At 40.9% G+C, this 23,658-nt stretch overlaps 2 protein-coding genes and 1 non-coding gene across 3 annotated transcripts in view; 2 read left to right on the plus strand and 1 right to left on the minus strand.

The window, feature by feature from the left end:
• TEX11 (testis expressed 11) overlaps window positions 1-23,658 on the minus strand; it is a 325,266-nt gene that overhangs the window by 138,878 nt on the left and 162,730 nt on the right. The window contains exon 15 of the mRNA XM_041740423.1: window positions 21,651-21,788. Coding sequence (XP_041596357.1) covers window positions 21,651-21,788 — 138 coding nt within the window. The remainder of the gene's footprint in view (window positions 1-21,650; window positions 21,789-23,658) is intronic.
• Window positions 12,834-13,631, plus strand: LOC121482862 (ras-related protein Rab-32-like). Its single transcript, XM_041740854.1, has one exon. The coding sequence runs from the start codon at window positions 12,841-12,843 to the stop codon at window positions 13,516-13,518; it is 678 nt and encodes a 225-aa protein (XP_041596788.1). The 5' UTR covers window positions 12,834-12,840; the 3' UTR covers window positions 13,519-13,631.
• Window positions 17,921-18,027, plus strand: LOC121483631. Its single transcript, XR_005985762.1, has one exon. It is a non-coding gene; the product is annotated as a U6 spliceosomal RNA (small nuclear RNA).

Genomic DNA, 23,658 nt, shown 5'->3' on the forward strand with positions numbered 1-23,658 from the left:
AAGGAAAGATTGAGGCCAGGGGATGCCTGGGTGGCTCAGTGGTTGAGCATCTGCTTTTGGCTCAGGTCATGATCCCAGGGTCCTGGGATTGAGTCCCACATTGGGCTTCCTGCATGGAGCCTGTATCCCTCTGCCTATGTCTCTGCCTGTCTCTGTGTGTCTCTCATGAATAAATAAATAAAATCTTTTTAAAAAAGAAAGAAAAATTGAGGTCAGTATCCTTGATGAATAATGGATGCAGATTCTCAATAAAATACTAACAAACCAAATCCAACAGTACACTGAAAGAATCATTCACCAGGATCAAGTGGGATTTATTCCTGGGCTATAATGGTGGTTCAGTATTCACAAATCAATCAATGTGATAGACCACATTAATAAAAGAAAGGTAAAAAAAAAATATGATCCTCTCAATAGATACAGAAAAAGCATCTGACAAAGTACAACATCCATTCAGGATAGAAGCCCTCAAGAAAGTAGGGTTAGAGGGAACATAACTCAACATAAAAAAGGCCATATATGAATAACCCACAGCTAACATCATCCTCAATGGGGAAAAACAGAGCTTTTCCTCTATGGTCAGGAATATTTTTCCCAGAGCTAGAACAAACAAACCTAAAATTTGTATGGAGCCACCAAAGTCCCCAAATAGTCAAAGCAACCTGGAAAAGAAGATCAGAGCTTGGAAGCATCACAGTTCTGACTTCATGTTATATTACAGAGCTGTAGTGATCGGGATAGTATGGTACTGTCATAAAAACAGACACTTAGGTCAATGGAACATAATAGAAAACCCAGAAATGCACCCACAACTAATATGGTCAACTATTCTTTGATGAATCATGAAAGAATATCCAATGGGAAAAAAGATAGTCTCTTCAACAAATGGTGTTGGGAAAACTGGACAGCAATATGCAGAAGAATGAAACTAGACCACTTTCTTACAGCACACACAAAACCAAATTCAAAATGGAGACCTGAAACCATAAAAATCCTAGAGGAGAACACAGGCAGAAACCTCTTTGACATCAGCCATAGCAACTTCTTTCTAGGTATGTTCCTGGAGGCAAGGGAAACAAAAGTAAAAATAACCTATTGTGACTACATCAAAATAAAAAGTGTCCACAGAGCAAACAAAATAATCAACAAAACTAAAAGGCAACCTACAGAATGGGAAAAGATATTTGCAAATTACATATCCAATAAAGGGTTAGTATCCAAAATATATAGAAAAGTTATAAAACTCAACACCCCAGAAACAAATATTCCAACCAAAAAATGGGCAAAAGTCATAAGCAGACATTTCTCCAAAGAAGACCTACATATGTGGGGCACCTGGGTGGTTTAGTCAGTTAAGTGACTGACTCTTGAGTTTCAGCTCAGGTCATGATCCTTAGGGTCGTGAGATTAAGCCCTGGGTGAAGTCTGCTTAAGATTCTCTCTCTTAAAAAAAAAAAAAAAAAAAAGATTCTCTCTCTTCCTTTCCCTCTGCCCCTCCACCATCCCATTTGTGCTCTGTCTCTAGGGAAAAAAAGAAACAAAACAAATAAGCAAAGGGAAAATAAGGAGAGAGGGGTAGACAAACCAAGAAATAGACTCTTTTTTTAACTATAGAGAACAAACTGAGGACTACCAGAGGGAGGTGGGTGGAGCAAAGAGTTAAACAGGTGATGGCAATTAAGGGGTGCATTTGTGATGAGCACTGGGTGTAGTACGGAAGTGTTGAATTACTATATTGTACACATAAAACTAGGAAATGTTATAAAAGTTAAAAGGGAAAATTTTAAAGTTAAAAAATAGTGAAAATCATATATTTTTTCAGAATAAAAGATAAGCATTTTTTTAAAAAAAGAAAACACCCAAAGAGATCAATTGAATCCTTATGAACATCTCAATGCCATTTTTGTTTTATATAGAGCTTTTTTAAAAAATCCTATAATTCATATGTAATCTCAAGGGACCCTAGGTTGCCAAAAAAAAAATCTTGGAAGAAAAGAACAATCTTGGAAGACTCACACCTCCTAATTTCAAAACTTAGTACAAAGCTACAGTAATTAAAAGTGTGATACTTGCATACGGACAGACATACAGACCAATGAATTAGGATAGAAAACCCAGAAATAACCCTTCACATTATATGTTCAAATGATGTTAGACTAGGGTGCAAAGACCATTCAATGGAAGGAGGACAGCCTTTTCAACAAAAGATGTTGGGAAAATAGGATATCCACATGTAAAATAATGAAGTCAGATACAAAACGTTAACTCAAAATGGATCAAAGACCTACATGGAAAAACTAAAATTATAAGTCTTAGGAGAAAACTTAAGGGGAGGGGCACCTGGGTGGCTCAGTGGTTGAGCATCTGCCTTTGGCTCAGGTTGTGATCCTGGGGTCCTGGGACTGAGTCCCACATTGGGCTCCCTGCAGGGAGCCTGTTTCTCCCTCTGCCTATGTCTCTGCCTCTCTCTGTGTGTCTCTCATGAATAAATAAATAAAATCTTTTTTAAAAAAAGACCAAAAACTTAAGGGGAAATCATGACATTGGATTTGGTGGTAAATTCTTGGATATGATGCCAAAAGCACAGGCACCAAAATAAAAAATAGGTATTTGGACTTCATCAAAATCACAAAATGTTTGTGTTTAATTTTTTTTTAAATGTTTGTGTTTCAAAGGACACTATCAAGAAAGGGAAAAGACAATCCATAGAATAGAAGAAGATATTTGCAAATCATATATTGATAATAAGTTAATATCCAGAATATTAAATGGCTCCTACAACTCAACAACTCTAAAATAAACAACCCAATTAAAAAATGGGCAGAAAGACTTGGAATTTCTCCAGAGAAGATATACAAAATGCCCAATTATATGGCCAATAAGCACATGAGAAGATGCTCAACATCAGTGCTCATTAGGGAAATGCAAAGCAAAAATACAAGAAACTACTTCATACCCATTAGGATAGATATGATCAAAAAACTAGGAAATAACAATTGTTGATCAGGATGTAGAGAAATTAGGACACTTGTGCTTTCTGGTGGGAATATAAAATGACACAGCCATCATGTAAAACAGCGGCTGTTTCTCAAATGTTAAACATAGAATTACCATGTAATTCCACAATTCTATTCCTAGGTATATACACAAAAGAACTGAACACAGGGACTCAGATACTTGTATATCTAGTTGATAGCAATTTTATTTACAAAAGCTAGAAGGTGGAAGCATCCACAGACGGATGGATAAATGAAAAGTGGTATATATATATATATATATATATATATATATATATACACACACACACACACACACAGTGGAGTATCACTGAGCCTTAAAAAGTTAGGGAATTCTGATGCATGCCACAACATGGATGAACCTTGAGGACATTATGCTATGTGGTGTAAGGCAGTCAGAAATGAACAAGTATTATATGATTTTACTTATGTGAGGTATCTAAAGTAGTCAAAGCCATAGAAATCGAACACAGAATTCTGGTTGCCAGGGGTTGGGGGTTGAGGAAAGTAAGGAGTTATTGTTTAATAATTGGCACATAGTGTCAGTTTGCATAATAAAAAGAGCTCTGGAGATGGATACAGAATATTGTGTATGTATTAATGCCACAGAACTGTACACTTAAATGGTTAAGGGGCACATGGGTGGCTCAGTCAGTTAAGTGTCTGCCTTCGGCTCAGGTCATGATTTCAGGGTCCTGGGATCGAGCCCCACTTTGGGCTGCCTGCTTAGTGGGGAGTCTGCTTCTCCCTCTCCTTCTGCCCCTGCTTATGCTATCTCTTGCTCACTCTCCCTCAAATAAATAAAATCTTTAAAAAATGGTTAAAATTGTATATTTTACCATAATTTAAAAAATCAATTACAATTGATTTCTAATGATACAATAAACAAGAAAAATATAATAAAATTGACTTTGTTAAAATAAACCCATAATACACATACTAGAATTGTTGAAACTGAAAGGACTGAAAATACCATATATTGTCAAGGATGTGAATGAACTGGCACATTCACCATTGATGGCAGGAATGTAAAATGGTACAACTCCTTTGGAAAACAGTTTGGTGATTTCTTATAAACTTAAAAATATAGTTATCACATAACCCAGCAATTCCACCTCTGGATATTTCCTCAGAGAAATCAAAACAAATATCCACACAAAGACTTCTACCTTGAATGTTTATAGCAGCATTGTTCAAGATAACCTCAAACTAGAAAAACCAAAATGTCATCAATAGATGAACAGATAAATAAATCGTGGCATATCCATACAATGTAATACTACTCAGGAATAAATAGGAACAATCTATTGATATATGCAACAACATGAGTGATTCTCCAAAACATGATGATGACTGAAGTCCAGACCAAAACAAAAACAAAAACCAAAAGCACATACTGTATAATTACATGTATATGAAACTCTAGGAAAGACAAATGTAATCAATAGTGATGTAAAGTATATTAGTCACTGTCTGGGGCTGAGAATGGAGATGGAGATTGACCTGGAAGAAACACAAGGAAATCTTTTAAGGTAATAAAATATTCTGTATCTGGATTGGGTAGTTAGGTACACTAGGGCATATATTTGTCAAAATTATCTAACTGTATACTTAAAATGAGTGTTTCTTAGTATAAATTATACTTCGATAAATTTGATTTTTAAAGTAAATTAATAATGATTTATAAGGATCCCTTCAGTTCTATAATTCAATAATCTATGAACTTATGAACTCCAAAAAATCTTTGACTATTATAGATTTTACCAGATTATAATGATATCTTAGAGCAATATGTTAGATCTTAAAATTCTCTTAGTCAAAAAAATTCTTCTGATGCTTGAATCTTCTTTATAACATTAACACCAAGTAGTCACTCTCTGCTTAAATACCTTCAGGGAGAGGGAATTTACTATATTTTAATAAAATCCATTTCAGTTTTAGACAGGTCTAATCATTATAGTTTCCTTATGATGACCTGAAATCTCACTCCTTGTATGTCTCACCCATGGAAATAGGCATAGAATAAATTTAATTTTTTTAAGATTTTTATTTATTTTTTCATGAGAGACAGAGAGAGAGAAAGAGGCAGAGACACAGGCAGAGGGAGAAGCAGGCTCCATGCAGGCAGCCTGACATGGGACTCGATCCTGGGACTCCAGGATCACGCCCTGGGCCAAAGGCAGACGCTAAAACCACTGAGCCACACAGGGATCCCCAGAAAAAATTTAATTTTTAAAAAATATTTTGTTTATTTATTTGAGAGCGAGAGAGAGCATGAGAGAGAGATAACGAGCAGGAAGGAGGGACAAAGAGAGAAGCAGACTCCCCACTGAGCAGGGAGCCCAATGTCATGACTTGAGCCGAAGATAGACGCTTGACTGATGGAGCCACCCAGGCGCCTGGAATAAATTTAATTATTTTACTCCTTGATAGCCATTCAAATATTAGGAGAAAGCTATTATGTTCCTCCTAAATCTTCCATTTTCCAAATTTAACATCCATATTTCCTTTAACTATTCTTCAAATAAGATGGCTCTTACCATCCTGAGTGCCTTCTCCTTGGCACATTAGAGTTTGTCAATATCCTCCTTCAAAAGTGTTGCCTCTTAATCCTACACAGTATTATAGGTATGCTATAACCAGAGCAGAATACAGGGTGATTATCACTCCTTCACATTTCTATTGATGCAACCTAATTGTTTTTTTTTAAAGATTTTATTTATTCATGAGAGACACAGAGAGAGGCAGAGACAGAGGCAGGGGAAGAAGCAGGCTCCCCACAGGGAGCACGACATGGGACTTGATCCCAGGACTCTGGGATCACAACCTGAGCCAAAGGGAGACATTCAACCACTGAGTCACCCTGGCGCCCCATGATGCAACCTAATTTGAATTAATTTTCTCAGCATTACTGGCTGATGTTGAGCTTACAGTCAACTAAAAACATCACAAAACATGTGCTGCTCTTAAGCCACATTTCATCTATTCTGTTCTTGTACAGTTGTTTTTAGGGATCCAAGTATGGGATATATTGTTATTCTGTTTGTCTTCATCTTATCCAAATGGGCTCATCATTTCAGCCTATTGAGGTCTCTTCAGATTTGCCTGTCTTCTAACATATTGCTTACTCTTTTCAGCTTCAGGTCATATATATATACCCAATCAGTATTCACAAAGGTCCTTATCTATATATTCTGATTCTAAATTCATATGATATTCATCACATAATTTGATACTTGATTATACATTTTTATTAATTTGTAATTATGTTGTATGTATAAATCTTGTTTCCATAAAAATATTTTAAGCTTATGTATAGAAAGAATCATGTATTCTACTTATTCTATAATACCAGGCACAGATTAGGCATTCAATAAATATTTGTTGACTTAAAACCTCAATTATGGTATTTTTATGGTATAGCTATATCAGGAATGAGCCACAACTGACCTTCATCTAATGTTTACTTAAGTGCTTTCTTTTACATCCATACAGATATATTTGTGGGAATGGCTACACGGGCCAAAGCATCACAAAATCAATGACTAGCTGTTATAATAGAAACAAAGGCCACAGTGCCACCTAGTGAACATTACTAGTTTACTTCTGATCACAAGGTCACTTTCAGTACTACAATGGAAAGGCATGATTTTTTTTAGAACTCCATATAGTTAGCAGAACGAATATAAAACCAACACATGAGATGTGGTGGTCTTCACTTTAGGTCATATAAATACTCTATTAAAAGTATCATTTTTTTCTTAGATTTTATCTATTTATTCAAGACACATGGAGAGAGGCAGAGACATAGGCAGAAGCAGCACCCCACAGGGAGCCTGATGAGGGACTCAATCCCAGGACCCTGGGATCATGACCTCAGCTGAAGGCAGACACTCAAGCACTGAGCCACCTAGGTGCCCCAACAGTATCATCCTGTAACTGTTATAAGTCTTACTGCTATGCTGTGCTTTGAAATCGTGCTTTAGTTTCATCAACCTATAGTAGTACTAATGATAACCATGTAGCTAAATTGCAGTTGTAAGCTGAGGATGAGATTCCTACACTGAGTTAAAGAGTTCTCAATTATGCATTACCATTAATTTTACTACAGACTATCACCAAAACAATCCATTCTTCATCTCTTAATGAAAATTAAGGGTATTAAGATATTATGATTTGCAGCAAAATCCCATGATATCAAGTTGTGATCAGCTGTTCCTATACTTAGAACCCAAGTTCATTTCCTCTATACTAAAGTCTGCCTATTTGAGCCTATGACTCACACTTAATTTTATTATATTATTATTTTTAAGTAAATTAATTTTTTATTGGTGTTCAATTTACCAACATACAGAATAACACCCAGTGCTCATCCCGTGAAGTGTCCCCCTCAGTGCCCATCACCCATTCACCCCCACCCTCCGCCCTCCTCTCCTTCCACCACCCCTAGTTCATTTCCCAGAGTTAGGAGTCTTTATGTTCTGTCTCCCTTTCTGATATTTCCCACACATTTCTTCTCCCTTCCCTTATATTCCCTTTCACTATTATTTATATTCCCCAAATGAATGAGAACATACACTGTTTGTCCTTCTCCGATTGACTTACCTCACTCAGCATAATACCCTCCAGTTCCATCCACGTTGAAGCAAATGGTGGGTATTTGTCGTTTCTAATGGCTGAGTAATATTCCATTGTATACATAAACCACATCTTCTTTATCCATTCATCTTTCGATGGACACCGAGGCTCCTTCCACAGTTTGGCTCTTGGACATTGCTGCTAGAAACATCGGGGTGCAGGTGTCCCGGCATTTCATTGCATCTGAATCTTTGCGGTAAATCCCCAACAGTGCAATTGCTGGGTCGTAGGGCAGGTCTATTTTTAACTCTTTGAGGAACCTCCACACAGTTTTCCAGAGTGGCTGCACCAGTTCACATTCCCACCAACAGTGTAAGAGGCTTCCCTTTATTCCACATCCTCTCCGACATTGGTTGTTTCCTGCCTGGTTAATTTTCCCCATTCTCACTGTTGTGAGGTGGTATCTCATTGTGGTTTTGATTTGTATTTCCCTGATGGCAAGTGATGTGGAGCATTTTCTCATGTGCTTGTTGGCCATGTCTATGTCTTCCTCTGTGAGATTTTTCTTCATGTCTTTTGCCCATTTCATGATTGGATTGTTTGTTTCTTGGGTGTTGAGTTTAATAAGTTCTTTATAGATTTTGGAAACTAGCCCTTTATCTGATATGTCATTTGCAAATATCTTCTCCCATTCTGTAGGTTGTCTTTTGTTTTGTTGACTGTATCCTTTGCTGTTCAAAAGCTTCTTATCTTGATGAAGTCCCAATAGTTCATTTTTGCTTTTATTTCTTTTGCCTTCATGGATGTATCTTGCAAGAAGTTACTTGACCAAGTTCAAAAAGGGTGTTGCCTGTGTTCTCCTCTAGGATTTTGATGGAATCTTGTCTCACATTTAGATCTCTCATACATTTTGAGTTTATCTTTGTGTATGGTGAAAGAGAGTGGTCCAGTTTCATTCTTCTGCATGTGGATGTCCAATTTTCCCAGCACCATTTATTGAAGATACTGTCTTTCTTCCAATGGATAGTCTTTCCTACTTTATCGAATATTAGTTGACCATAAAGGTCAGGGTCCAATTCTGGGCTCTCTATTCTGTTCCACTGACCTATGTGTCTGTTTTCGTGCCAGTACCACACTGTCTTGATGACCACAGCTTTGTAGAACAACCTGAAATCTGGCATTGTGATGCGCCCAGCTATGGTTTTCTTTTTTAAAAATCCCCTGGCTATTCGGGGTCTTTTCTGATTCCACTCAAATCTTAAAATAATTTGTTCTAACTCTCTGAAGAAAGTCCATGGTATTCTGACAGGGATTGCATTAAACGTGTAAATTGCCCTGGGTAACATTGACGTTTTCACAATATTAATTCTGCCAATCCATGAGCATGGAATATTTTTCCATCTCTTTGTGTCTTCCTCAATTTCTTTCACAAGTGTTCTATAGTTTTTAGGGTATAGATCTTTTACCTCTTTGGTTAGGTTTATTCCTAGGTATCTTATGCTTTTGGGTGCAATTGTAAATGGGACTGACTCCTTAATTTCTCTTTCTTCAGTCTCATTGTTAGTGTATAGAAATGCCATTGATTTCTGGGCATTGATTTTGTATTCTACCACGCTACCAAATTGCTGTATGAGTTCTAGCAATCTTGGGGTGGAGCCTTTTGGGTTTTCTATGTAGAGTATCATGTCATTGGTGAAGAGGGAGAGTTTGACTTCTTCTTTGCCAATTTAAATGCCTTTGATGCCTTTTTGTTGTCTGACTGCTGAGGCTAGGACTTCCAATAGTATGTTGAATAGCAGTGGTGAGAGTGGACATCCCTGTCTTGTTCCTGATCTTAGGGGAAAGGCTCCCAGTGTTTCCCCATTGAGAATGATATTTGCTGTGGGCTTTTCATAGATGGCTTTTAAGATGTCGAGGAAAGTTCCCTCTATCCCTACACTCTGAAGAGTTTTGATCAGGAATGGATGCTGTATTTTGTCAAATGCTTTCTCTGCATCTAATGAGAGGATCATATGGTTCTAGGTTTTTCTCTTGCTGATATGATGAATCACATTGATTGTTTTACGAGTGTTGAACCAGCCTTGAACCAGCCGGCGATAAATCCTACTTGGTCATGGTGAATAATTTTCTTAATGTGTTGTTGGATCCTATTGGCTAGTATCTTGTTGAGAATTTTTGCATCTGTGTTCATCAGGGAATTGGTCTATAATTCTCCTTTTTGGTGGGGTCTTTGTCTGGTTTCGGAATTAAGGTGATGCTGGCCTCATAGAACGAATTTGGAAGTACTCCATCTCTTTCTGTCTTTCCATACAGCTTTAGTAGAATAGGTATGGTTTCTTCTTTAAACGTTTGATAGAATTCCCCTGGGAAGCCATCTGGCCCTGGACTCTTGTGTCTTGGGAGGTTTTTGATGACTGCTTCAATTTCCTCCCTGGTTATTGGCCTGTTCAGGTTTTCTATTTCTTCCTGTTCCAGTTTTGGTAGTTTGTGGCTTTCCAGGAATGCGTCCATTTCTTCTAGATTGCCTACTTTATTGGCGTAGAGCTGTTCATAATGTTTTTAAAATAGTTTGTATTTCCTTGGTGTTGGTAGTGATCTCTCCTTTCTCATTCATGATTTTATTAATTTGAGTCTTCTCTCTCTTCTTTTTAATAAGGCTGGCTAATGGTTTATCTCTCTTATTAATTCTTTCATAGAATCAACTCCTGGTTCTGTTGATCTGTTCCACAGTTATTCTGGTTTCGATTTCGTTGAGTTCTGCTCGAATTTTAATTAACTCTCTTCTTCTGCTGGGCGTAGGGTCCATTTGCTGTTTTTTCTCTAGCTCCTTTATGTGTAAGGTTAGCTTTTGTATTTGAGTTCTTTCCATTTTTTGAATGGATGCTTGTATGGAGATGTATTTCCCCCTTAGGACTGCTTTTGCTGCATCCCAAAGATTTTGAACGGTTGTATCTTCATTCTCCTTAGTTTCCATGAATCTTTTTAATTCTTCCTTAATTTCTTGGTTGGCCCTTTCATCTTTTAGCAGGATGGTCCTTAATATCCACGTGTTGGAGGTCCTTCCAAACTTCTTGTTGTGATTTAGTTCTAATTTCAAGGCATTATGGTTTGAGAATATGCAGGGGACGATCCCAATCTTTTGGTATCAGTTCAGACCCGATTTGTGACCCAGTATGTGGTCTATTCTGGGGAAAGTTCCATGTGCACTTGAGAAGAATGTGTATTCAGTTGAGTTTAGATGTAAAGTTCTGTAGATATCTGTGAAATCCATCTGGTCCAGTGTATCATTTAAAGCTCTCGTTTCTTTGGAGATGTTGTGCTTAGAAGACCTATCGAGGGTAGAAAGAGCTAGATTGAAGTCACCAAGTATAAGTGTATTATTAACTAAGTATTTCTTCACTTTGGTTATTAATTGGTTTAAATATTTGGCAGCTCCCACATTCGGGGCATATATATTGAGGATTGTTAAGTCCTCTTGTTGGATAGATCCTTTGAGTATGAGATAGTGTCCCTCTTCATCTCTCACTATAGTCTTCGAGGTTTATTTTAGTTTATCTGATATAAGGATGGCTACCCCTGCTTTCTTTTGAGGACCAACTGAATGGTAAATGGTTCTCCAACCTTTTATTTTCAGGCTGTAGGTGTCCTACTGTCTAAAATGAGTCTCTTGTAGACAGCAAATAGATGGGTCCTGCTTTTTTATCCAGTCTGACACCCTGCGCCTTTTGATGGGGTCATTAAGCCCGTTCACGTTCAGAGTTACTATTGACAGATATGAGTTTAGTGTCATCATGATATCTATTCAGTCCTTGTTTTTGTGGATTGTTCCACTGAACTTCTTCTTAAAGGGGAATTTTAAGAGTCCCCCTTAAAATTTCCTGCAGAGCTGGTTTGGAGGTTACATATTCTTTCAGTTCCTGCCTGTCTTGGAAGCTCTTTATCTCTCCTTCCATTTTGAATGAGAGCCTTGCTGGATAAAGTATTCTTGGTTGCATGTTCTTCTCATTTAGACCCTGAATATATCCTGCCAGCCCTTTCTGGCCTGCCAGGGGTCTGTGGAGAGGTCTGCTGTTACCCTAATACTCCTCCCCATAAAAGTCAGGGATTTCTTGTCTCTTGCTGCTTTAAGGATCTTCTCTTTATCTTTGGAATTTGCCAGCTTCACTATTAAATATCGAGTTGTTGAACGGTTTTTATTGATTTTAGGGGGGATCTCTCTATTTCCTGGATCTGAATGCCTGTTTCCCTTCCCAGATTAGTAAAGTTTTCAGCTAGGATTTGTTCAAATACATATTCTGGCCCTCTGGCCCTTTCGGCGCCCTCGGGAACCCCAATTAAACGTAGGTTTTTCTTCCTCAGGCTGTCGTTTATTTCCCTTAATCTGTCTTCATGGTCTTTTAATTGTCTGTCTCTTTTTTCCTCAGCTTCCCTCTTTGCCATCAACTTGTCTTCTATGTCACTCACTCGTTCTTCCACCTCGTTAACCTTCGTCATTAGGACTTCTAGCTTGGATTGCATCTCATTCAATTGATTTTTAATTTCTGCCTGATTGGATCTAAATTCTGCAGTCATGAAGTCTCTTGAGTCCTTTATGCTTTTTTCTAGAGCCACCAGTAGCTGTATCATAGTGCTTCTGAATTGGCTTTCTGACATTGAATTGTAATCCAGATTTTGTAACTCTGTGGGAGAGAGGACTGTTTCTGATTCTTTCTTTTGAGGTGAGGTTTTCCTTCTAATCATTTTGCTCAGTGCAGAGGGGCCAAAAAGAAGTTGTATTGGGAAAAGGAGAAAAAGAGAGAGAGAGAAGGAAAGAAAAGAGAAAAAGAAAAAAGAAAAAGAAGAAAAAAAGGAAAAAAGAGAAGAAAAAGAGAAAGAAAAAAGAACGAAAGGTGAAAAAAGGGGTGGGAGAAGCAATCAGAAATCAAAAAGAAAAAAAGGTCCGCTCGGGCCCGGGCGCTCCTCTCCCCCCGCACCCCGCGGCGGGCTCCTGCGGCTCGGGGCAGCCTCCGCAGCGCCAGCAGGGGGCGGCCGGGCGCCGCGCACCCCGGCGCGGAGGGGACGCCCCGGCGGAGGAAGTGCGGAGCTGGGGCGGGCGGCGGCGGGAAGCTGCCGGGCCGCCGGGTCCTCCTCCCCGCGGGCCAGCCCCCGGCCCTCCCTCCCTGCCCCGTGCAGCGGCCGCGGCGGCCGGTTCCGGGTCCTGTGACCCGTCGGGCGGCGGGAGGCGGCGGCGGTGGCGGCGGCGCTCATGGCGGGCGGCGGGCCCGGGGATCCCGGCCTGGGGGCGGCGGCGGCCGCGGCGCCCGAGACCCGCGAGCACCTCTTCAAGGTGCTGGTCATCGGCGAGCTCGGCGTGGGCAAGACCAGCATCATCAAGCACTACGTGCACCAGCTCTTCTCCCAGCACTACCGCGCCACCATCGGGGTGGACTTCGCCCTCAAGGTCCTCAACTGGGACAACCGGACGCTGGTGCGCCTGCAGCTCTGGGACATCGCGGGGCAGGAGCGGTTTGGCAACATGACCCGAGTATACTACAAAGAAGCTGTTGGTGCTTTTGTAGTCTTTGATATATCGAGAGGTTCCACATTTGAGGCCGTCTTAAAATGGAAAAGTGATCTGGATAGTAAAGTTCATCTTCCAAATGGCAGCCCGATTCCTGCTGTCCTTTTAGCTAATAAATGTGACCAAAAGAAGGATGGTGGCCAGAGTCCTCCTCAGATGGACCAGTTCTGCAAAGAACATGGTTTCACTGGATGGTTTGAAACCTCTGCGAAGGATAACATAAACATAGATGAAGCAGCCCGGTTCCTAGTGGAGAATATTCTTGCCAACCACCAAAGCTTTCCTAATGAAGAAAACGACGCGGGCAAAGTTAAACTGGATCAGGAGACCCTGACCGCCGAGAGCAAGTCCCAGTGTTGCTGATGTGCCTGCTGCTTCTGTGCGTGCAGGATGCAGCCTAGCTGGGCTGGAGCGAGTCCTGAGAGGTGGCTAAGGTGGTGGCTGTGCTGTGCTGTGAATCTTCCCAGGGCTGCACTTTAAATAAATGCTCCAGTTTTTCTAGGGGGGTAAATCTTTTTCCCTGCACGGAACGACTGTGAGGACACCCCTGGGCGCCTGCGGCCACATGGGGCGTGTAGAGAAGTAGCTGTGCCAGTGGCCCCACACCCTGTGGCATGAACACTTAGGCTTCTGGGGCGGTTGCCATGTATTCAGGATAATGTTTACATCCTCTGTAACATCTCTTTAAATGACAGCCCCTCAGGATTTGGTAAGACTTCCAAGTTGTGCCTTTTAGCCAAAGCATTGGGGTGGTAATAAAGCCTCACCTGCAGCCTCTCAGTCACGTTATGGGTCTGTTTTTGTCTCCACATTCCGTCCTCACTCTCCATGGAGGCTGTAGACTGTTAGACACATGAGGCTTGAAGTTTTTGTATTGCAGTTTTATTTTCCTCCCTACTTCAAACTTTGGTACTTCATGTAAAATTGTTATCCTTAAGTGTTAGAATTTCACGGGTCCTCGACAGTGTGGCACGTCCTTGCTAAGGACTCAGGCAGCACTCACCACATTGGCCTTCTGGCTCTAGTTGCTGCCAGTTGGAAACAACATAAATGAACAGTCCTTCTCTCTCTAGTTCTTTCTTTTTTCCCTCATCCTCCCATGTGTTTGTTTTTGTACCCAAGAGCCTGGCTGATATTACCATTGCAATTCTCTCTTAACTGGAACTAGTCTTTTGCAAATCTGTATTAGTAATGGTTGCAGAGAGAAGTTACTTCAAAGCATATACAATGAAAGCTGAGATTCCATATTACGAATTATGAAGGAAAGTAGGTCATGTGTGGTTTTCTGTAAGGTTTGGGACATTTAAAGTATAACACATGAGAAACTTAAGGCAGCCTCATGATTTTTTGTATTACCATTTGACCCAGTTAAGGAAAAGAATAAATATTTTGACTGAAAAAAAAAAAAGAAAAAACAAAAAAAAAAAACACGGGGGAGTATCTTCTGATTCTGTATACTTTAAGTCCCTCGACTTCCCCTGGAACTGGTCCGTCTAGCTGGTCTTCTGGGGGAGGGGCCTCCTGTGCTGATTTTCAGGTGTTAGCACTTGGGGGAGCTGCTCTGCCCCCTGCCTGGTGCAGGGCTCAGTGGGGGTTGTTTACCCCGTGAGGGCTCAGGAGGAACAGCCACAGTGGCTACGGCAGCTCTATTTACCTGGATTCAGCCCCCGCAGTAACTCCGGGGCTCTCCGTCTGCAGGGCCTGGAGACTCCGGGGCGGGGCCGCTGATCTGCTCAGCCCGGGGCAGGACCGTCCTTGCTGTCCTGGGCCCTCCCAGCCTCTGCCTGTCCCGGGGGGAGGCTGGATCCTGGGCTATGTCCCGGCGCCCTGTGCTCCAGGGCCTGCTCTGTTGGATTCGCGCTCCCGGCCGCGCAGCCACCTCTCTGCGGAGCCGCCGCCCGAGCCCCTCCGAGCTGCTCCCAGCCACGCAGCCCCCTCCGCACGGAGCCTCTTCCTCTGCCCGAGCCGCCGCTGCCGAGCTGCTCCCGGAGCCGCGCAGCCCCCTCCGCGGAGCCACCGCCCGAGCCCCTCCGAGCTGCTCCCGGGTCAATGTGTGGGCGCTGCAGCCCTTAGGGAGCTCGGCGCACTCTCCTGCGCGTGCAGGTGTCTGTTAGTGTCTCAGGGAGCCTGAGGGCATCCCCGCCCTCCTGGGGTCCTGCTCTAACTCCCTGCGGGCGCCTTTCCGCCCGGGAAGATTGGTGCAGCTCCTGCTTCTCCAGGACGGGGCTCTCCTGTCCTGGGGACACTCGCCCCAGCCTCAGTCTGGTTCCTCGCGGGGCCCCTTCCCCTTGGAGGCCTTTTGTTCCTTTATTTCTTTTTCCCCGTCTTCCTACCTTGATAGAAGCGCGAACTCTTCTCACTGTAGCATTCCAGCTGTTCTCTCTTTAAATCTCAGGCCAAATTCGTAGATTTTCAGGATGATTTGAAGGTTATCTAGGGTATTTTGGTGGGGACAGGTGATTTTGGGACCCTACTCTTCCGCCATCTTGCCCCTCCTCCTATTATATTATTTTTGAGAATTTTTAAGATACCAGGCTTAAGATACTATAAATTCCCCAAAGTCAGAGATGATGTCTATGAAACTACATAGTTTAATATTGTGTCATACATAGTACTGAAGATATTCTCAATGGATAATGGAAATGAAAAATTTACACATATATACCTTTGAAAATAAACCAAAGAAATTAATTATATTTAGAATTGCTATCTCAAGAAGATGTTGCCAAATGTATGAACTAATGAATCCATAACATAATCTACTAAGAGTTCAGAGGAATATATTCTCCAACTCCTTTAACTCATCCAAATTAACTTCTGACCTATGATTTAATATTTTATTTTAAAGCAGAATAAAACAGAATGTGTTTCTCTCTTCCAAAAAGAAAGGAACTGAGCTATAGAAAGGTCTAATGGGGTGATTTCTAAAATAACGTAAACTCCTTCAGTTCTAATAATCAAGCATAGTTCTTGATCACTTTTGGTTTCCAATTATCCACAGTAGCAAGGTCAGAAACAACATGAACAAATGCAATTCCTTTAATCACAAGAAATCCGGATCCCTGGGTGGCGCAGCGGTTTGGCGCCTGCCTTTGACCCAGGGCGCGATCCTGGAGACCCGGGATCGAATCCCACGTCGGGCTCCCGGTGTATGGAGCCTGCTTCTCCCTCTGCCTGTGTCTCTGCCTCTCTTTCTCTCTCTCTCTCTCTCTCTCTGTGACTATCATAAAAAAAAATTTAAAAAAATATGTTTAAAAAAAAAACAAGAAATCGACAGGTATTTATTGAGTCTCTTTGACTATACATTAGGCTCTATGCTAGCTATCAGAGAAAATAAAGTAAGATATGGTCCTTGTCTCAAGGAGGTGGCAATCTAATAGGGGGCTAAGTCAGGTATACAAATAACTATAATACAATGCAGAATACGAGTACCTTGGTATAAACAGAGGTGTTATGAAGTTCTAGAGGAAAAACAAGACTCAGAAATTTCCTTATCAAGCCAAGACTGTCATAAAAAAGTTTCATAAGGTAGAGATGCAGGGAAAAGGTCATTTGCAATGGAGAAGCATGGAAAAAGGTACAGAAGTAGAAAAGCATAGATCATGGTTTGGAAGCTGCAAATAATCCAATTTAGGATAAACACAGTATACATGTAATGGAAATAAAATAGGATTATGTTATTTCTAGATTATGGAGGACCTTAAGCACCGAGGAATTTGGTCTTTATTTATAGCGAGTAACTGAAGATTATTGAGTGGCTCCCTGTAATTGGTTAGAAGATTATTCCAATAATGATAAAGATGATGAAAGCTTGGGCTAGAGTAGAGAGGTAAAGATGGGAGAGAAGACAGCTGGCAAAAATCTGCAGAAGTAGAACTGACCAGATGTGGCACATGATGAATACATGGGAAGAAGTAATCCAGGAATCTAAAAATTTCAGTCTCAGATCACTGGATATGCTCAAAATAGTAAAAAAGTGAATGTGGGCTATGAGAAAGATCCGGGCTACACATATTGATTTAGGAATGAAGAATTGAAGCTAAGATGGATTACTGGGAGTAGAGTGTACAGAAGACAAAAAAAAAAAAAGAAGAGACCAGAGAATAAATTCACTCAACAAATGTTTATTAAAACATCTATGAAGCATGGTTGTGGGTGTCAGGGATAAAATAGTGAACCAGATAACAAGATAAAGATAATACCTACCCTCATCCAATATTTATTTGGTGAAAAGAACCAGTAACAGAAATAGAGAAGGAATAGCCACAGCAATAAATAGGATTAAGAGAAGATGTCATAGAAGCAAAACACAAAGTTTCCAGAAGGATGAAATAGTTGACAGTATTACATTGTTTTGTGCTAGAGAGATCAGAGGACAAGAAGGACTAAGAAAAGATCATTGGACTTGATCATTAAAAGGTTACTAGCGATCTTCAAAAGATCGGTTTATAAATTCAAAGATGTGAAAATCATCAAGAGAGCAGTAGGTGATAAAATCAAAAACCTTAGAGTCAGTCTTGTCTATTCTTTCTCTTCTATCTTACATCTGGTATGTTGGGGAATTCTGTCATCTTTACTTTTATAATCTATCTAGAATCTGATCCCCATCCACAATTCTACCCTGGTCTATGCCACCTCATCTCTTGCCTAGATTATTTCAATGGCCTCCTAAATGGTCTCCTGCTTCCACCCTTGCACTCACCCTAGCCTATTCAATACAGTGGTAAGAGTGATCTTATTAAAATTCAGGTCATAAGGTCATACCATGCTCAATTTGGCAGCACATATACTAAAACTGGAACAGTACAGAGAAGATTAGCATGGCCCCTGCACAAGGATGACATGTGAATTCATGAAGTGTTCCATATTTTAAAAAATTTTTAAAATAGAATGCAAATCAAATCATGTCATTTCTTTGCCCAGAGCTCCCCAATGGCTCCCCATCTCACCTAGAGTTAATGATAAATCTTTACAATGAACTATAAGATCTTTCTTACATAATCCATCTCCCCACTATTTCCCTGATCACAGCTCCTACTTTTCTTAATATTACCTGTGCTTAAGTCACACTAGTCCCTTTGCTATTCCTCAGATGCCCCAGGTATGCTCTTATCCCCACAACCTTTGCACTTGCTATTCCTGCTATTTGGAATGCTATGCTTTTGTTTTTGTTTTGTTTTGTTTCCAGATATCTACATAGCTAGCTAGATCCCTCATTTCCTCAGGTCTCTACTCAAAAACCACCTTCTCACTGAGGCCTTCTTGGCCACCCTATCTAAAATTTCAACCTTTATTCCTCTTCTAAAACATTTAATACAAAAAAAAAACATTTAATACCACCCTTTCCTGCTTAGTACTCATCACTCTTTAATATATAACAGGGTCAGCAAACTATGGCCTTTGAACCACTTCTAAGCTACCATCTATTTTTGTAGTTCACAAGCTAAGAAGGGTTTTATATTTTTCAAAGGTTGAAAAAATCGAGAAGAATAATATTTTATGACACACAAAAATTATATGAAATTTAAATTTCAGTGTTCCTAAATAACAAAGTTTTATTAGGACAAAGCCATGCCAATTTGTTTACATATGGTCTATGGCTGTTTTCATGGTATAACAGCAGAGTTGAATAGTTGCAACAGAGAATTGCATGACATAGAAAACCTAAAATATTTACTACTTGGCTCTTCACAGAAATTTTGCTGACCTCTGTAATATACCATAATATTCATTTTTAAATTTTCTGTCCTAGGAGAATAATAAACTCCATGAATGTAGGTGTTTTGTCTATTTTGTTCATTACTATATCCCAAGGCCTAGGATAGTATTTAACATAGATAGTCAATAACCATTTTTTAAAATAAATGGGCACTGAGAAAATATTGGCAGTAATTTTAGGTTCAAAAGTTTGGTGATAAAATGAAGAACAAAGAACTATAATTTTAGTAGGATGACAAGATTGAAGGAAGGTTTTTTTTTTTTATAAAGAAGACCTCAGAATAATTGTTGTGATGGGGAAAGAAATAGTTGAGAGAAAAATATTAAAAAGCTGAAGTTGAGAATTGTAGAGAAGGCTCTCAAAAAAAGTTCCTTCTAAGAGATAAGAAGAAGAAAGGAAGAGTAAAGAAAGAAGTTGATGAAGTTCATGTGAGTGGCTATGAGTTCAGAAAATTACAAGATAAAGTATTTTGCTAAAGGGAAGGGTAAGGCATGGTGGTTTGAGGACAAAAAATTTGTGAGGAATATGACAGAAAATTAGTAAGAGTCAGTTTTACCCGGCTGAAAAACCATACAATTTAAGCAGGTCCAGTAAACATGGTTTCATAAACTATTCTGAACAATGTTCAAGTAGCTCAAGGGAAGAAGTGAAAAAAGCATTTGACAATGAAAATTAACAAGGGAAGGTGGGAATAGTAAAATAGTAAAATATAATGGATTGTGTAATTTCTTTTCACCTTTCTCTTTGTGCATTAAGAGAGTATTCCCTACATATGGAAGATACCAAATCAATGTTTGCTAAGTTCAAGACAAGAAGGATGAAAGAGAAAAATACACTAACAGTAATCAACAAGATTATCTTGAACATACTGAAAATAACTTTTGGTTTTACTACCAATCTGGCCTTCAGTGATATAATCACACACTGATTATACACTATTAGGACATGCCTGGTTTCCTGCTCTCCTCTTCTTCACCTTCTTACTAATACCATTTGAATTCCATATTATAGGCTTAGTCCTATACTAGGATCAAATTTGACATTAGTTAGAGGAGACTTAAGAAGCATTGTTTCAGGGCACCTTGCTGACTCAATCGGAGGAGCACATGACTCTTGATCTCAAAGTCTTGAGTTCAAGCCCCACACTGGGTGTTGAGGCTACTTTAAAAAAAGAAGCACTGCTTCAAGTCTTGAAAGATTCTATCTACTCACTTCATATTCTCCTAGAAACTGCATCTCAGCCTGGCCCCCTATGCCTAACCTCCACTCTTAAAAACAACCTCATATTCTAGCCTCACATTCTAGGTGCACCTGGGTGGCTTAGTCAGTTAAGCATCTGCCTTTGGCTCCGGTCTTGATCTCAGGGCCCTGGGATGGAGCTGCATTTTGGGCTCCCTGTTCAGCTGGGAGTCTGCTTCTCCCTCTCTCTTTGCCCCCCTCCCTGCTTGTGCGAGCTGTCTCTCAAATAAATAAATAAAATCTTTAAAGATCTGCCCATTAGGATACTCTGAGGCTAGCTTCTTGGTTGAGTCAAAGGCAACTATGTCTTGTTCATGTCTATAACCCCTCAGAGACTATCACAGTATCTTGTACTGCACTCTTTCTATCTGTATTAGCTGAACAGATAGCAGAACAGATACCCTTCCTTGGCCTGAAAAGACAATCATCCAAATGGCATATCTGACTCCAAATGCAGGTCCTTCCCATTCTGCCAGGCCAACATAAATCATGAAACTTACAATAACTTTCTGATCACCTTTATATCTTTAAGCAGTAAGCAATTATCTTTCTGAAATAGTTAATGGTATCTTATGCAGAAAATTTGTGTGATAATCTTTTTTTCAGGTCTTTAAGTAAACAGTGGCATCAATTATCTTTCTGAAACACTTAAATGCTAGGCTGTGCTGAAATATCATGAACTAAGTAAGTAATACTTCAACTTCTCTTCCAGGACTATAAATTTTTAATATACAAACTAAATGGTAAATATTCTTTTGAAAGAAAATTGAAGTATTTAGTCAAATAACCCTTCAAAATAAACAAAAACTTGAAAATGTCTGGAATACAACCAGTAATCATATATTTTCCCCTAAACTTGTCATTAAAACCTGAAAAGCAACAAAAGCCTTCATATTTTATCTGGGTCTACACTTGTCCTTCTCACTTGTCCTTCCACAAGCCAATACCTTCTCCCACTTATGTGTATACTATGATACCCCAAAAAAGAAATGTTCCAATTGCTCTAGGAAGTATGAATGGCTCAATCTTTAAATAGATTTTTATCTCATTCACCTCCTAGAATTTTGTTCTGATAATCAATTGCTAAAAATTTTCCAGAGTGGTTGGATAGTCAATAGGTAACCCAGTACATAAAAGAAAGACTATTTTATCTGAGTATTTTCCCATACTGAATGGTTGACCAATAAAAGTGTACCTTATAATTTAGTCTGCTTCAAAGGACAATACTGCAGGTGGTTAGTAGCAAACAACTTGGTTTAGAAGTTCCAATGATATATTACTTTTCAGAAAAAGGTGCCCCCAAAACCCAGTAAGTAGTGGAACTAATGGTTTTTCAAATTCTCTCTTTCTGGGAAGTTCCTATCAGTCATGTTTACAGTGTACAATTCAGGAAAGTATCAATTTGAGTTTATATTCTATGAAGAAACACTCAGATATCTTAATCTCATAGCCAAGAAGACACACCAAACTGTACCTATCTCCCTGCCACTGCACAGGACACTTCCTGCCTTTGAAAAAAATAGATGAATCAAAGCACCTTATCAAGTTGTTTCAAATGAAGGTAGCAGGAAGCCATGTTCCTCCGCAGTTTGGCCAAGTTGAAATCTGTACGATCAGTTGCATAAAATCTCAGAGAATAATAGTACCAGTTTAGGGCATCAGCATAATTTTGTACCTAAAGGTTAAAAAGAAATAACAAAATTACAGAGATATCTCTACATTTGACCTTATTTTTTCTAAGTCACCTCTACAAAAAAAAAAAATTAAAATGGTATTGTTTTCTTTTTTAGACAATCAAAACACAACACCCTCTGAGTTCTAAGTTCATTTTATGATCTGTCTAGATCAGTATGAGTTGCAGATTGTGGTAATCGATATTCTATTTTCTTTCTCCATATTAGAAATTTCACGGAAACCATCAACAAAATTAAAAGGCAACCTACGGAATGGGAGAAAATACTTCCAAACAATATATTCAATAGATGGTTAATATCCAAAATATACAAAGAACTCCTACAACTCAATAGAAAAAAAAAACAATTTAAAAATGGGCAAAGAGGGAGGGAGGGGCAAGATGGTGGAAGAGTAGGGTCTCCAAATCACCTGTCCCCAACAAATTACCTAGAAAACCTTCAAATCATCCTGAAAATCTACGAATTCAGCCTGAGATTTAAAGAGACCAGCTGGAACGCTCCAGTGAGAAGAGTTCGCGCTTAGATCAAGGTAGGAAGACGGAAAAAAGAAATAAACAAAAGGCCTCCAAGGGGGAGGGGCCCCGCGAGGAGCCGGGCTAAGGGCGGGGCGAGTGTCCCCAGGACAGGAGAGCCCCTTCCCAGAGGAGCAGGAGCTGCACCAACCTTCCTGGGCGGAAAGGCCTCCCGGGGAATTGGAGCAGGATCCCCAGAAAGGCGGGGACGCCCTCAGGCTCCCTGGGACAGTAACAGAGGAACTGCACCCCGGAGAGTGGGCAGAGCTCCCTAAGGCCTGCAGCGTGCACGGCGGGACCCGGAGCAGCTCGGAGGGGCTCGGGCGGCGGCTCCGTGGAGAGGGCTGCGGGGCTGCGGAAGCAGCTCAGCGGCGGCTCGGGCGGAGGAAGAAGCTCCGCGCGGAGGGGTCGGCGCGGCTCCGGGAACAGCTCGGAGGGGCTCGGGCTGCGGCTCCGCGGAGGGGGCTGCGGGGCTCCGAGAGCAGCTCAGCGGTGGCGGCTCGGGCAGAGGAAGAAGCTCCGCGCGGAGGGGGCGGCGCGGCTCCGGGAGCAGCTTGGAGGGGCTCAGGCGGCGGCTCCGCGAAGGGGGCTGCGGGGCGGGAGCGCGAATCCAACAGCGCAGGCCCCGGGGCACAGGGCGCAGGGACACAGCCCGGGATCCGGCCTCCCCCGGGGCAGGCAGAGACCAGGAGGCCCCAGGACAGCGAGGACGCTCCTGCCTGGAACTGAGCAGATCAGCGGCCCCGCCCGGGAGCCCCCAGGCCCTGCAGACGGAGAGCCCCGGAGCTACTGCGGGGGAGGAATCCAGGTTCCCAGAGCTGCCGCCCCGCCACTGTGGCTTCCTCCCGGGGCCTCATGGGGTAAACAACCCCCCACTGAGCCCTGCACCAGGCAGGGGCAGAGCAGCTCCCCCAAGTGCTAACACCTGAGAATCAGCACAGCAGGCCCCTCCCCCAGAAGACCAGCGACACGGAACAGTTCCAGGGGAAGTCAAGGGACTTAAAGTGTACAGAATCGGAAGATACTCCCCCGTGGTTTTTTTTGTTTGTTTTGTTTTGTTTTGTGCTTTTTTTTTTTCTTTCTTCTTGATTTCTGATTGCTTCCCCCACCCCACCCCCCTTTTTTTCTCCTTTCTTTCTTTTTCTTTCTCTTTTTCTTCTCTTTTCCCCCTTTTTTTTCTTCTTTTTCTCTTTCCTTTCCTTCTCTTTTTCTCCTTTTCCCAATACAACTTGTTTTTGGCCACTCTGCAATGACCAAAATGACTAAAAGAAAAACCTCACCTCAAAAAAAAAGAATAAAAAAAAAAAAAGAATCAGAAACAACCCTCTCTCCCACAGAG

This window comes from Vulpes lagopus, chromosome X, assembly GCF_018345385.1.
Source record: "Vulpes lagopus strain Blue_001 chromosome X, ASM1834538v1, whole genome shotgun sequence".
NCBI lineage: Eukaryota > Metazoa > Chordata > Mammalia > Carnivora > Canidae > Vulpes > Vulpes lagopus.